Below are 15,761 nucleotides of genomic sequence, written 5' to 3' on the forward strand. Positions count from 1 at the left end.
GAATGTATCACAAACAAAATGCTCTTTTGCACAAACCTGTTTGCATACTTCATTAGCACAGGTAGAGGCACATTTCTGAGATTTCTACACTGAATCATCAGTGCGCACAGGTGCTCCTCTCTAATCAGTGTAAAAGCACATACTTGTTCATTAGTCAGCGCATGCACTCTGCTGACCTGACTATACTGTGCAAAAGGCATAACAAGTCATATTAGAAGTTGAAGTGTTTCAAATACGAAGTTATTTTGAGCTGTATCACGGTTTACTCCTGCTATATGCATAGGTAAAAATCAAAGGGAAATAAAAAAAAACCTTAAAAAAACATGCTGCAGCCAAGCCCTTATTTTTGTTTGTAACAGGGAGAACGAACATAGAATGCTTCCCCTGCTAAAAACACTTCCTCTTGCCTTCCTTACACCCCACACCCCCTTCCCTCACACCCATTCCACACACCAGCCCCTGCATACGTTTATCACCTGCTCAACGCAGGTGGTAAAATCAGATGGGACAGGAGATTCCGTGCGGTTATACAGTGGATCGAACAGAATGGTAGTGGGGACCGGCCGAATAAGGCAAATCACCATTCCATGAGGTTTTACTCATTATTGTATAGTACTGGAGTAATTATGCCTAGCAGAACTACCATTTCAGAGTCACTCATCAGGCGTGATGAATTTCAAACAGCCATACTAGTCTTTCATGATCAAACCTGTTGTGTGACAGACTTCTAACCTCCTCTCACAGATGCATTGTGGCTCACAAATCCTAAGTCCTACACGTCTTTCAGGGTTTAGGCAAGGTGTTTAATCCGGATATAGGGAGATAAAGAGAGATAAAGAGAGATAAAGGGAGATAAGGGGAGATAAGGGGAGATAAGGGGAGATAAGGGGAGATAGGGGGAGATAGGGGGAGATAGGGGGAGATAGGGGGAGATAGATAGATAGAGAGATAGAAACTCCAAGGTCCCCGCATCTTAAAAAGCAAAAAATGTGTTTCGCAAGGCCTGCCAATCCTGCTGAACATATCTAGAGTGGTTTTATAAGATCAACTTTCAAACATAATTCCCTTTATGTGAGTGCAGAATACATACTTTACTCATCACCCTCCTGCCCCATGGTTTACAAATGATCTCGTAGTTATTAAGCCTAAATGTAAAGCACTAGAAAGAAGATGGAGGAGATCGTACTCTTTAACTTGTAAAGATGCTTACAAAGCTGCTCTTAAAAGTTATCATTCAGCGCGTAAAGAGGCACGCATTTTTTACGTTGCTAATACAATAACTAAGGCATCTAATCGTCCTCGGGCTCTATTTTCGGTAGTGAAGAAGTTAACTGGCTCTAATACCATCCCCCCTCCTCCTGTCCTTGATGAAAATCAATGTAACAACATTGCTGACTTCTTTATTCAGAAGGTTGGACTTATTTACAAGTCACTCTCTGCTCCTTCCCATTCCTTGTGTAGTATGGCTTCTGCATTTGACCCTACCAGGGGTGTGGAATTTATTAAAATATCTACTTGTCCATGGGACAGGTTGCCTCATAAATCTACTTGTCCTGTAACAAAATCCACTTGTCCCTTGGGTGCCATGTAGTGCGGTGACAAAGTATGGCAGCAATCTCATTATATAAGAGCTGTTATATAGCCTCTCTGATTATGCTAGGGCTCATACCATAGTAGTGTTTGAATACTAGCAATCCCTTTATGTTGCCACGTGTCGGCAGATCTACATACCGGGACTGAAGGTAGTGGTAAGCAAAAGTTCCAGGGTTGAAATGCCCTTTTGAGTCTGTGCAAATCTACTAACTTGCATGTTTAAGGGTTTTCAACAACTCTTCTCTAATCTTTTCCCATACTGAGAAATGTTGGAAATGTACTCTTGATAATGGCAGACGTACACCTTCTTCCAGAGTTGGGAAAAAAGTGGTTGGAGGGAAAATGAACTTGCAAACACTTAGGTTTTTGCATGAGCAAATCTACACATGCGTATTTGCTCATGCTAAAATGCAGTTCACAAATATTTTATAGGAGTACAATTTCTTGCCCTACTTCTGTAAATTCACAAAAGCCATATAGCTGCACTCTCCCTCACTGTGAGTGATCGCATTCTGCTCTTTCACAAGGAGCATATCGGCACACAAAGTAGTTGTGTTCGGTGCCAATAACTAATGTGGTAGTGTGTGCTTTATTGAGACAAAAAACTATTTTTGCTTTTGCCAATGTTTGTTATAATGGTGAGGGTCCGGCAGCTCTCCCATCAATAAGGTTTTCCAAAAACGATGCCAAAACAAGTCCCGCATTGCCAAAACTAAAAAGCTGACCACCAATTTCAGACCAACTGGATTTGCTAAAGCTTGTTTATTTTTATGTTTCCATTAATCTTATTGAAACTGGTTACAGTGATTTTCAGATATGAATATTTTTGAGAAATAGTAGCATTTTACTAAATGATGCAGCAATGAAATGGAACCTGAAATTTTACGGTAGTTTGGCAAAATGTTTTTTTCGCCTACTTTAATTTTTTAGGAAAATTTTATATTAAAAGCAAATAATCATTAATCTTGCTTTCAAGCTTCTGCAAATATTTGCATCTAATCAAAGAGCATTCTGGGACCATTCTGCATAGCCTCATATAGCTAAACTTTGAAACCGTGTGTACACATTTTTATACTGGAACCCCTGTCAGTAATGCAGTCAGAATTTACATTTACTGAGAGTGCTCACCCTAATAATAAAGGCTTTAAATTAATGAACCATAAATACAAGTTTGACAGCATTAACATATGCACACAAATATTAACTTAACTGCAGACAGTGCCCTTCCCTGACCCTTAATGTGGCTCTGCAAACTGGCAGCCAAAGGGTGTGTGCTGCAGGGGGTTGGGCCTACTTGTCCCAAGGACAAAATACACATTAAAACTTGTTGCCCTTGACCCCATACAATATGTCCTGGGCGTCGGGCTATAGGAATTCCACATCCCTGCCTACATATCACAATAATTGTGACCCGAGTGCCAAGATTTCTTTTTGGCACCCATTTGAAGAGGCGTCTTTCCAAAATTGTTTAAACTGTATTAAATCTGGGACTCCTCTTGATCCTTTGCCTATTAACAGCCTTTGTCATCTCTCTGCCACATCTAAAGGCGTCCTTATCGATCTTCTTAACGCCTCTATGCGGGAGGCCTTGGTACCCCCCCAGGTGGAAGCGAGCCACAGTCATCCCTTTGTTAAACAAGCATTAGAAATGCAATCGGGCTCGGATTTATTTGAGTTTGAGCTAATGGCATTGTAAATGCCAATGTATTGTTGCTCTGTGTTATGGAATGTGTTCATGTGGTGTGTACTGCCAGTGATCTCCTTGTGAGTGTGAGAATATTGCACCGTTACTGCCTGTGATGTCCTTCTTGTGAGTGTGAGGAGCTTGCACCTCTGCTGCCTGTGGTCTCCTTGTGAGTGCAAGAAGATTGCACTGCTGCTGCCTGTGATGTCGTTCTTGTGAGTGTGAGAAGCTTGCACCACTGCTGCTTGTGATGTCCTTGTGAGTGGGAGAAGCTTGCACCTCAGCTGCCTGTGGTCTCCTTGTGAGTGTAAGAAGCTTGCACAGCTGCTGCCTGTGATGTCCTTCGTGCGAGTGTGAGAAGCTTGCACCGCTGCTGCCTGTGAGTATGAGAAAGATTGCATTGAGCATCTCTGTGCTGTGCCTGTTCTTTGTAAGGGACTCTTGCTCTGTTGCTGCTGCTGCCTTGGCACAGTACCTGCTGTGAGTGTGTAAGGGAAGCTTGCACCACTGCTGCTTGTGATGTCGTTCTTGCGAGTGTGAGAAGCTTGCACCTCTGCTGCCTGTGGCCTCCTTGTGAGTGTAAGAAGCTTGCACTGCTGCTGCCTGTGATGTCGTTCTTGTGAGTATGAGAAGCTTGCACCGCTGCTGCTTGTGATGTCCTTCTTGTGAGTGGGAGAAGCTTGCACCTCAGCTGCCTGTGGTCTCCTTGTGAGTGTAAGAAGCTTGCACAGCTGCTGCCTGTGATGTCCTTCTTGTGAGTGTGAGAAACTTGCACCGCTGCTGCCTGTGAGTATGAGAAGATTGCATTGTGCATCTCTGTGCTGTTCCTGTTCTTTGTAAGGGACTCTTGCTCTGTTGCTGCTGCTGCCTTGGCACAGTACCTGCTGTCAGTGTGTAAGGGAAGCTTGCACCACTGCTGCTTGTGATGTATTTCTTGCGAGTGTGAGAAGCTTGTACCTCTGCTGCTTGTGGTCTCCTCGTGAGTGTAAGAAGCTTGCACTGCTGCTGCCTGTGATGTCGTTCTTGTGAGTGTGAGAAGCTTGCACCGCTGCTGCTTGTGATGTCCTTCTTGTGAGTGGGAGAAGCTTGCACCTCAGCTGCCTGTGGTCTCCTTGTGAGTGTAAGATGCTTGCACAGCTGCTGCCTGTGATGTACTACTCACTACTCTACTCTACTCACTACTCTGCACTCACTACTCACTACTCTGCACTCACTACTAACTACTCTAGTCACTACTCTGCACTCACTACTCTACTCACGACTCACTACTCTACTCACTACTCTACTGACTACTCTACTCACTAGTCTACTCACTACTCACTACTCTGCACTCACTACTCACTACTCACTACTCTCCACTCACTACTCACTACTCTACTCACTACTCATTACTCTGCACTCACTACTTTACTCACTACTCTACTCTACTCACCTCACTACTCTACTCACTACTCTACTCACTACTAACTACTCAACTCACTACTCTACTCACTACTCTGCACTCACTACTCACTACTCACCTCACTACACTACTCACTACTCTCTTCTCACTACTCACTACTCTGCACTCACTACTTTACTCACTACTCTACTCTACTCACCTCACTACTCTACTCACTACTCACTACTCTGCACTCACTACTCACTACTCACCTCACTACTCTATTCACTACTCACTACTCACTACTCTACTCACTACTCACTACTCTACTCACTACTCTGCACTCACTACTCACTACTCTACTCACTTCTCACTACCCTACTCACTACTCTGCACTCACTACTCACTACTCTACTCACTACTCACTACTCTACTACTCTACTCACTACTCTACTACTCTACTCACTACTCTACTACTCTACTCACTACTCTACTCTCTACTCTACTCTCTACTCTACTCACTACTCTACTCACTACTCTACTCACTACTCTACTCACTACTCACTACTCTACACACTACTCTGCACTCACATCTCACATCTCACAACACTTACGACTTGAAAGCGCTGCAACAAAAGATGTTACAGTTAACCAATGAATTGGTACGCAGTTTACATACATAGGAAGGATGGACATTTACGTTGGCTTTGCTTGTTCTTCCTATCAAAACCGATGTTCGCAGCAAGAGTTTAACTCAGTGAGACATCTTGCTGTACATTATGCATGTTAGTGCTTACAAACTACTGTATTCAAACTACGTTTTGAAGTGTTCTGCTCTGCAGTGCCCTGTATGACCTCTGAGCCCTCCATTGCCATTTGACCCGCACTAAAGTGCACAGGTGCACATCCCCTCCCTGGCCCAGGGCCTGGGTTATTGCCCTGTGTCCTTTATGTGCTGCGTACAAGTGCCTAGATCTGCTTGCGTCCGTTCTGCCGTGCCATGAATAGGCGCTGGAAGGAAGCGTGTCACCTCTACATTCATTGTGTAACAGTTTGTTCTAGCCTAGGCAGCAGTGTAGCTCACTGTATGTCTTGTGCTGTGTCATGCTGCACTGCATTCTGCAGCATTGTCTCCCATCTCATTGTCTCGCCTAGCCGGCTTTTCAAATTTTGGTTATCCATTTGTTGTTGAAAGTGATTCTCCCCGCCAAACCTCACAGGTTATTTGTTCGTCGCTGCATATTTGTTCTAGTGCGGAGAAGGGATGTTCTTGTGCAAGATCCTTGTCGATAACACCTACATCCGGTCTTCGTCCGGCTTTCCAGTTCTGCATCTGCAGTCAATGCTATTGGTCTTGGTCTGTGTTTTAGTTTTCCCAACTCTACTTTAATGATAATCAGCATTTCATCTCGCCACCGTTAGAAACATAGTTGGTCTCGTTCATTATGCAAATATCCAGTTTTCTGTGTTTCATGCAGCCGCAGCCCGGTCAGCTTGGCCTACCCCAGGTGACAGGAGAGGGGGGAAGGGGGAGGGGGAGGTTGGAGGGGGGGTTGAGGGGGGAGGAGGGGGGGGGGAACTGGAGCACTCTCAACCCAATGGGCTTTGCATTATTTCTTTGGTGTTTTTTTAGCTGATCTGAGCCATAGTTTTCATCCGTTTATAGTGCCTGGTGCGTTTCTCAGTGAAAAGATTTGTTGTAGTTATTAGTTTTCACAGGTGCTCGGTGTGAGCTGCTATAACGCATATTTACGTGCTCCGACTTAAAGCATTTTTTCCTTGTAATCCCCTCTAGAAATGTCCTGGCCTTTTTTACATAATCCGCGAACTCCTTTTGGCCCGTGTTTTGGCAAGATAAGAGTGTTCCTGCTCGAAATAGTGTGTTATAAGAATACATAATCCTTGTATCCCACCTTCTTAAAGATTGATGGAGTTTTGGCAGCGCAAATCACGAACAGCTTGGATCCGTGTGCTGTTTTGTGTTTACACAGGCGCTCCTCGCATTGTGATGCTTTACAATTTCAGCTTGGCAAACCGGTGCAGACTAGAGCGCCTCGCAGTTCGGTGCTTCTGCTGCCGCTGCCCTGCGCGTGCCCATTACCCAGTGCGGATGGGCTCGGGGGCCATACGGGAGCACAGCGGCGCTGCTGCTGCCACTTGCACGTCCCCATAAACTGCAGAGAGCACCGCAGCACATATACTGCTCCTGGCACGTGCCCATAAACTTCACACTAAATCAGGCGGGGAGACGGGGGGTGAGCCAGAGAGCGGCAGAGCAGCTCCCCGGGCCGGCAGGAAGGAGCCGCACACGGCGTCTATGCCTGTGTGCACGTGAGGAGGACGCGCGCCAGACAAACACACTGCTAGATGGTGAACGCGCGCACACCATCTGGAATGCATTACACGGCCACCCTGACAGCTCCTAATTATAATTAATGTACTTCTTTGCGCGAGCACGAACGAAATATGCCCAAGATGGCGGAACAAAACTACATTTACCCTATCACTTCAAGCCTATTAAAACGACAACACAACGAAGACGAATCACTGGCCAGATGACAGAACACGCAAAGGAATGTGTGGAATTTTTCTCGGCCAAAGCCCTAGGAGATACTTCTTTTTTTTCTTCTTTAACATTAGTTCTCGAAGCTCCTCCCACTTTCAGTGGGGAGGAGTCCGAGCCCTAAAAAGGCCGGAGCATATCCTTCTGTACTAGCTAACTTTAGACTAATATCTCGGTTTCCGGCTTTCTCCAAAATTGTGGAGAAACATATCAATACTCAACTGACACAACACAGACAAAGTTGGCTTTGTTAATTATTCACAATCCGGGTTCAGAGCCAACTTTTCAACTGAAACCGCTCTGCTTGGGGTTACTAAGAAACTGCGCCAGCATTTAGATCAAGGGGAAACTGCGGAACTCATTCTATTAGATTTGAGTGCCGCATTCGTCACTGTGTCGCATAACATCCTGCTTAACGCCCTTAGGTCTCTTGGGCTGGACGGCACTGCCCTATCCTGGTTTGCTTCATTCCTTGATGGTCGCACTTTTCAAGTCTTTCCTGCTAAGGCATCATCTAAGATCTGCGTATCAGCACATGGAATCCCACAGGGATCAATTTTAAGCTCTCTGCTCTTCAACATCTATGTCAGACCTCTGGCAGAGATTGTGGAAGAGGCGGGTCTTTCCCTATATTCGTATGCAAATGATACGCAGATTGTCTTTTCGCTTTCCACCACTAAAGACGCTACGACACCTGTGGATGCGCCTTAACTTTTTGAAGTTAAATGGGGATAAGACTGAGGTCCTTATCCTGGGCAAGCACAAGGATCTATCTGGCCCTCACCGTTGGCCTCAGGAAATGGGTTCTTTTCCCCTACCCGTCACCCATGTCCGTAATCTGGGCATCATTATCAATAATAGTCTCTCTATGAGACAACAGGTGGTGAGTGTTGCTGCCATCTGTTTCACGATCTTGAGGTGGCTTTGTAAGATCATTTGGATGCTTCCTGCCTCAACGCACGGTAGTCCAGGCACTCATCACCTGTCGACTCGATTACGGCAATGTTCTTTATCTCGGTAGCTGCCAAACGGTACTGAGAAAGCTACAGGTAGTTCGGAACTCTGCAGTACACCTTATTTGTCAAGTTCTTAGACAGGCTTCCATCTCGCCGTATTTAGGTGACCTTCACTGGCTTCGAATTGATTAAAGAATTAAATTTAAAACCCTGTGCTACATCTTTAAAATCAAACAAGGTGTGGCACCAGCGTATCTGCAAGAACTCATCCATCCTTACATTCCTTCTCGTCCCCTGCGCTCTACAGCCCACGGAGACTTCGTGATTCCTAGATTTAAACTTGCAAGAATGGGAGGCCGTTCCTTTTCTTGTCTTGGCCCCAAAATCTGGAATTCTCTCCCGGTGTCCTTGAAGAATGACCTCTCCTATCTCAGCTTTCGAGAAATCTTAAAACTTGGCTCTTTTAGTAGGAAATGGTTCTTGACTGCTCCTTTTCTAGCAATTTGTGTGCTAGGCGCCGGGAAACCCTTTTTGTGTAGCTGCGCGCATTACAAAAGTAATTGAATAATTTAATAATACCTTCCCAATGAGACAAAACGGCGCCTCCTACTGTCACAAATACATAGACAGTCATGTAATAAAAAATATTAAAATAAAATAAAAGAGGAGATCATAGCAGTCACAGCCCTAAGTGCTGTAAATTGTACTATGGACAGATTGTCATATATGCTGAGATCAATTGTATATAAACAATTGTTATAGCATACGCACTTCCTTGCATGAGCACTTCATTAAAAAAAAAAAACATTTGTCTGTGTTTATGTGAAAGTTGTAGGAACTACTTTGGCTCAGTGGGAGTATATTTATTAAAATGTACTGAGTGAATTTTATTTGTGAGCTGATCCAATAGAACACATTTATATATATGTTCTATACTTTACCAAGGTTCTGAAGACCACAGGGTAACCCTATACTGTGTAGGGTACCAAATAATCCAGAGGCAGGTTATTGTGAAGTAGCACACAGTGCCAAACAATACCAAAAAAGATTCTAGTATGGAAAGTCGAGCACGGATTGTTAGAAGGTCAAACTACGGTCATCTAAAGCACTACAGAAATTGTGATGCGGCATATTGAATTTACTAGTAGTATTATACAATGATTTAATTCCTCGATCAGCACAAGTCACTCACACCTCCGCTTGTAAATCTCAGACTTAAAAAATTTAATTAAGTTGAAAGACATACGGCCACTGCCGCATTAGAATACTAGCTGCTTTCTTCAAGTAAAGAGACCAACATACATATCAATAAATAACTAGCTAGAGTGAGAGAGCGAAAACATTTTTGGAGTTGTGCAGAATTACTTGCAGTTGTACTGGTATGAAACAGATTTACTCTTTAAATAAGAAGTGTTTTCGAAATTAATTGCACCTCTAACTGCTTACCTGTTAATGCCCATTCTCCACTACTGTGGGAGTGTCCACTGTAGTATAGAATATAGGTATCATGTCTAGGTCCATCTACTGTACGGAGTTCCAAGAAGGATTTAAGCTTAGAATGAAGGGTGTCCAACGAAAGCCCACTTGTCGAATAGTCACAACCATAAGTCTCTATCATGTGATGAGCAAAAAACCTCTGAATACAATTCAGCATGCCTGTAGATCTCCAGTTCAATTCTTGCACATGGTCAGGTGGAAGAAGGGTAGGCTGGCCTTCTGGACTATAGTATAAGAAGAAGAGAAAATATATTGTTAATCTTTCTTTCACACACACACACACAAACTTGTTCTTATTCAGAAACACAAACACACACAGAAATACATCCTCTTCCAAATTACTCCGATTGCGTAAGGCTTCTAGTTGAAGCCTTAACATGAAGACTGGATTTGAAATACACTTATAGGCAGTCCCAGTCAAATAATAAACACAATCTTGTCAAGATGAACCATAAAAGTCACTAACGTAACCTGTCCTTAACCCTCTGGTAGCTTGGAATAAAGATGTCTGGCTTATGTAAAGGCACCATTTAAAGGAATTTATGCAAAAAAGTGAAAACACACTACAAACAAAATAGAGTAAATTTTTCTTAAAAGAAGACAGCAAAACTAGCAAAATCTAATTAGTAGAGACGAAGATGTGCACTTTCAAAGTATAAAGTAAAGGCAATGTCAAAAAGTACAAAGCGCCAACTGTGGTTATCTGGTTGTGCCAGACTGGGACAAAGCCTAGGCCAACCGCTAAGGGGCGCAGCCCGGATACAGGGACTAGGTTAGTCCCACTGAGAGTTGTACCTTGTGTCCTCGATGCGAGGTCGACTTGTGTTGGTTCCAATCGAGAGCTGCGAGGCGATATCTGGTGTCAAACTATGTAGGTTTTAAGGAGGCCGCTAAGCAGGAGCTGTAATGGAAGGTGCTGTGTAGAGCTGTGTTGTGCTGTATAGGGTCTGTTGAAGCTGTTGATCAGCAGCCACAAAGCAAAGTCTGGTGTCAAACTGCAATGCGAGGTCCCGTGTCGGTTTGCGGCGGTTGGCTTCAACGAAGTTGCTGACCAGGCGAAGAGGAGTACACTTTGATGCCAATGAAAGGTTTAGTACCCAGGAGCTCACCTCATGGGGATCCGGTCTCCTGCCAACAGCTGGCAGGGTATGCTCAGACGTGAGTCCCTCGCTCACTTTGCCACTGGATTCAAGCAAGCCTGGCTGGAGATGGCTGAAATGCCAGAAACCGGTCCTAGGAAGCTTGTTTCCGGCCCAGGGAAGGCATGGCTTGGCAGTTCGGGCTGGACTGTTCCCATGAGGCACAGGGTCAGACTGATTTGCATATGGACATGTCTGAACTGGGGTGGCAGAGTGGGCTAAAGAACGGTGATGGATTAAACCCAGATCTGTTGACTGGGTGTGAGTGTTTGATTGGTTCAGATGCTCCGTCCATCACCACCCCCTTTTGTACACCAGCTGGGCACAGGCAGGTCCAGTTGAGTCTGGTCAGCTTGGCAGATACAGTATAGGTCTTTGGAGCTTGTTGTGTCCCTAAAGCTCATACAGAAAGCCAGCCAATTAGCCCTTGGGGTTACTCTGGTGGTACAAGTTTCAGTAAGCAGGACCAATCTTCTTTCCTCAGATAGAAAGATAATTCTTTCAGTGGAAACACAGTCCTGCCAGTGGCAGGGCAGTCCGACTTCTCAGTCTTCCACAGCTTCCGAAGTGGTCTGATGAGTGGCTCAGGAGGTCTAATATTTAAATCAGCCTTTGAAGTGGGGAGATTCCATATACTGCCCCCCAGCCTGTTTTTGAAAGTTTTTTCCTCTCCCTGTCAAGGATCCAAGAAGTCTGGGGTGACTAGTGTCAGGTTCCTTTGTGTGCACTGGAGGTAAGACCTTTGAAGTATAAGTAGACAAGGCACTGCTCTTCTCCCAACCCCCGCCATCCTGCCCATAATGGAGTCCACTGTTGAGTCATCTGACCCAGGAAGGCACAGATGGCTATGCCACCTTTCTAAAAGTGGTATTTTCAGAATTGTGACTTAAAATACGATTTTATTATCAAAAAGGAATTTAAAATACAATTCATTTGTGTAAACATCATTTACCTATCTACAAACTTCACTTATTAAATGGCAAACGGTTTATTGAGCCAGGTTTAAATGGCAGTTTAAAACTGCACTGCAAGCTGCAGTGGCAAACAAGATATATGTGTTATCATGCTTCTTTATTGGGTGGCACGAGTGCTGCAGGCCCATTAATAGAATTACATTTTCAGGCCGGAGTACAAGTAGTACCATTTACTAGGGAGTTAAAAGTAAATTAAATGTGCCAAATAGGTCTAGAGTAATTGTACAGTGCTTTAGGGAGAGAGCACAAGCATGTTAAAACTGGCTAGCAGTGGTACAGGTGCATAGAGTTATAAATCCAAAGAGGCAATACCATGTCTGAAAATGAGTGCTAGAGAAATGAAATGGGACTATAATGATACCTCTCTTACACTCCTAACTCACGGACAAAAATCCAACAAGTATAGGTACGGATGGTAACAAAACGGACTCCTCCCTGGCAGTGGTTTTGCAATCCATTAAAAGCTTCCAAGACGAAGTCACGGCGGATAGTCGAAGAGCTCGTTTGGCGGTGAAAAAACTGCAAGGAGCAGTTAGAAAAATTGGGTAGGACTTGCGCTGACATTGCGGATCAAATGACCATGGTGGAGGGAAGAACGGAACAACTGGAGAAGGATGTAAATACTTTACAAGTACAGCATAAGGAGCACGATGGGTTGGTAAAAGACCTAATGTGGAAGTTAGAGGAACAGGAAAATCGCCAGAGGCGAAACAATCTCCGCTTCTTAGGGATTCCAGAGGGGGCAGAAAAAGACGACCCAAGACAATTCATGATCAACCTAATAAGAGGAGCTTGCCCAGAGTTGCAGTCTTGGGATCTGGAGAAAGAAGTGCAAAGAGCTCATCGGTTACCCCTGGTTCCTGGCAAACATGCGTCAGCCTCACAACACCCCCGTGCCATGCTGCTACTCTTCGGCAACTTTCTCCTTAGGCAAGCCTTGTTTGACTTAGCCAGGCCAACTAAACCACGGACATTCGTGGGGGTTACGTTCTTTACAAGACCTGATTTTGCGCATGCCACCGTAGAACGCAGATGGAGGCTATGCCAGCTTTTCGAACCTTTCCAAAAAATTGGGGCCATAGTGTATTTGCAAAACCCGGCAAGACTAAAAATTGTTTTCAAGGGGGCTGTTTGCAGTTTTGTCTCTGAAATACAGGCACAGAAGTATTTGGAGGAACTTTCGGGGGGGGGGGGGGGGGGAATTAATAATTGTGTGAGGTGTGTAGTAGAGCTGGAAACAGGGTCTTGGCTCCCGAATCTAGCTGGTTCATTAGGTTAGTCAGTTTAAATATAGTTGGTGAAACAGGGGTAGGCTTGGGGGCACTGTGGGGTTTTGTTCTCCTTTATGTATTTGTTTGATCTTCAGTTTGGCTTTGGCACGATAGGTTTAGTGGTTTTATGCTTATGTTGAAACTCTCAAGATGGAGGGGGGCTCAGACGGCGCGCGGGGCTCTGCAGTCGGATGTCACACCCCTGGCTTGGCCAGGTAACCTCCAAAGGTGGTGGGGGGTGGGGAGGGGGAGGTGGACAAGGGTGTCTAGGCAGACAGGATATAAAAGGGGGAAAAACCAGACAAAAAAAACCAGAACAATTTGCTGGTGTTGTAAACTGGCATCTATATAAGGGGTAGAAAAATCATAAAGAAATGTGATGGGTCTATTGAGAATTCTGTCAATGAATATGTGTGGCCTGAATGACGTAAAAAAATGACAAATGGTGATGGTTGCTTTGCAAAATTGGGGCACAAATATTGTTTGCCTAAACGCATGAAGAAGGGTCACAGAAGCATTTGTTGAACTCGCTAGGGTATCAGCTAATCTGTGCCACTTCACAGGGCGCATGGGTGAAGGGGGTTGCTATTGTAGCAAAAGGTAAGGGCTTGATGTTTAATCGCTCAAAAACTGACAAGTTTGGCCGTTGGGCAATAACAGAATGTTTACTCAATGGAAGTCAGAAATTGACCCTGTGCACCATTTATAGTAGCAACATTGATGAGCCCTCTACTATTGAGGAAATCTCAAACGAATTAGCACACTGGCCTCTGCCTCTGGTGATCTGGGGGGATTTAAATATCAATCTACCCCACAACTGGTCGGTGAAGGAGGAGTGCCTCTCCGCGGGGCGTAAACCTAAGGTATTCAGGGCACTAAAACACCTGTGCTTGACTCACGGGCTTATGGACGGCTGGCAGACAGCAAACCCGGGGGATCCTAGGGTTCACATATTTTTCCAATCCACATCTTACACATGCTAGGCTAGACTATTTCTTGGTGTCTAACTCCATTAAAGCCAAATGCCGGATAACAAAACTCCCCAGGATATTGTCAGACCATAATCGCCTCATCTGGGCATCGGAGCTAGATTCTGGAGTTAATGGACCTAATCCATAGACCTTTGAGAAAACCTTGCTGATAGATGAAAGTTATTGTAAACATATGAATGCTGCATCTCTAGGGGTACCAACATGTAGCCCTATGATGGTGTTAGGGATGAATTTGCTGACAGACTCCAGGAGGTGCATAAGGAAGTCTTGATTCACCTCTCCTGTTATAGCATGAGAAGAGTGCCACCAAACTGCATATCAGCCAGTGAACTGCCACTATAACTGCAACTCTCTTGCCTACTTCGTCTATCTTCTTGCGCTCCATGTCTGTAGGAGGAACATCACAGGTGGGCTGGGTGGAGGTGTGCTCATGGGTGGTATTCACCTACAGAGTTAGGTTTAACCCGCCGCTTAATATTTGTTGGGCTGCTAGGAGAGTGTTTGAATGTATTTTTAATTTCAACCCTCGGGGTAAATACCCTAGCCTTAATAGCCACCTTGAAATGGTTAGGAGCAGATTTTAGCCTGCCATTGAGAATGAGAAGGAGTTGGACAGTGTTAGAACTGGGGGTCTCTAGTTGGCAGAGTTAGGTGCCACTGTCCAAATAGGGACCCTTGCTTCTAGTCAGGGTAAGGAGGATACATTCTTTAGATAACCCCTGCACACCCCCTTGGTAGCTTGGCACGAGCAGTCAGGCTTATCAAAGGCAATGTGTAAAGTATTTGTACACTCACAGTAACAACACCACAAACTGACTCCACAACAGTTTAGGAAAATAAAGGTATTTTAATCTAAACTACACAAGATCAAAACAACAAAAATCCAACATACACAGTTGAAGAATATGGTTTCAAAAGAGTTCTTAAGGTTGCGTTAAAATAATCCACAGTTGTGTCACGTTTTAGCCAACAGTACCTTTAGATGCAACAGAAGTTCCAAGTGAAAGCTGTAGCGTTGAAAAGCAAGCGATGCGTCACTCCTGAGACCCTGGGAGGCTATGCGACAACCCCGCTGGACGCAGCGGGCGTGTTGCGGTGACTTCGGTCTGTATGGGGAGGGATGCGATACCTTGCGAGGATTCCGGTGCACAGGTTTCGGTGGAAGCGGCTCGCAAAAAGTACAATGCGACAATCTTCGGGGGCGGCGACGATCTCCGGTGCGGCGACGATGCACGGCTAAGCGTCGATCTTCTCCTCTCGCAGCCCCTCGATGCGATGCCTCTGCAACGACTCTCGCAGAGACGTGATGCGGTCCGCAAGCAAGCGGTGCGACAATCTCACCCAGTGACGACAGGCTCTGCGACGATACTCGCAGCGATGGTAATCTTCCCACACCGGACTGGTGCGTCCCGCAAACGAAGGATGCAACGACTCTGGCAGCAGCAACAGGCGCTGCGACGGTTTCGGCCTTCGTAGCGGCAGGAATTTCCTCGCACTGACGGGGATGTGCTCTGCAAGCGAGCTATGCGATAAAACTTGCAGAAAGTCTTTAAGATCTTGGTTTCCAGCTTTCCAACACAGGTACAACTTCCAGAGGCACCACAACTGGCCCAAGCACTCTAGGAAGGACAGAACTCTCTCAGCAGAGTTCAGGGAAGCTGAGGGTGAAGTCCTTTTGTTCCTGGGACTTCTTAACAGGGAGCCAGCTCTT

The 15,761-nt window shown here is 45.1% G+C and overlaps 1 protein-coding gene across 1 annotated transcript in view; it reads right to left on the bottom strand.

Moving 5' to 3' along the window:
- The window catches only part of TMEM168 (transmembrane protein 168), a 184,290-nt gene that overhangs the window by 19,900 nt on the left and 148,629 nt on the right, over window positions 1–15,761 (bottom strand). The window contains exon 4 of the mRNA XM_078674392.1: window positions 9,624–9,898. Within this exon, the coding sequence (XP_078530518.1) occupies window positions 9,624–9,898 (275 nt within the window). The remainder of the gene's footprint in view (window positions 1–9,623; window positions 9,899–15,761) is intronic.

The sequence above is a fragment of the Lissotriton helveticus genome, chromosome 1_1 (assembly GCF_964261635.1).
Source record: "Lissotriton helveticus chromosome 1_1, aLisHel1.1, whole genome shotgun sequence".
In the NCBI taxonomy this organism is placed as follows: Eukaryota; Metazoa; Chordata; class Amphibia; order Caudata; family Salamandridae; genus Lissotriton; species Lissotriton helveticus.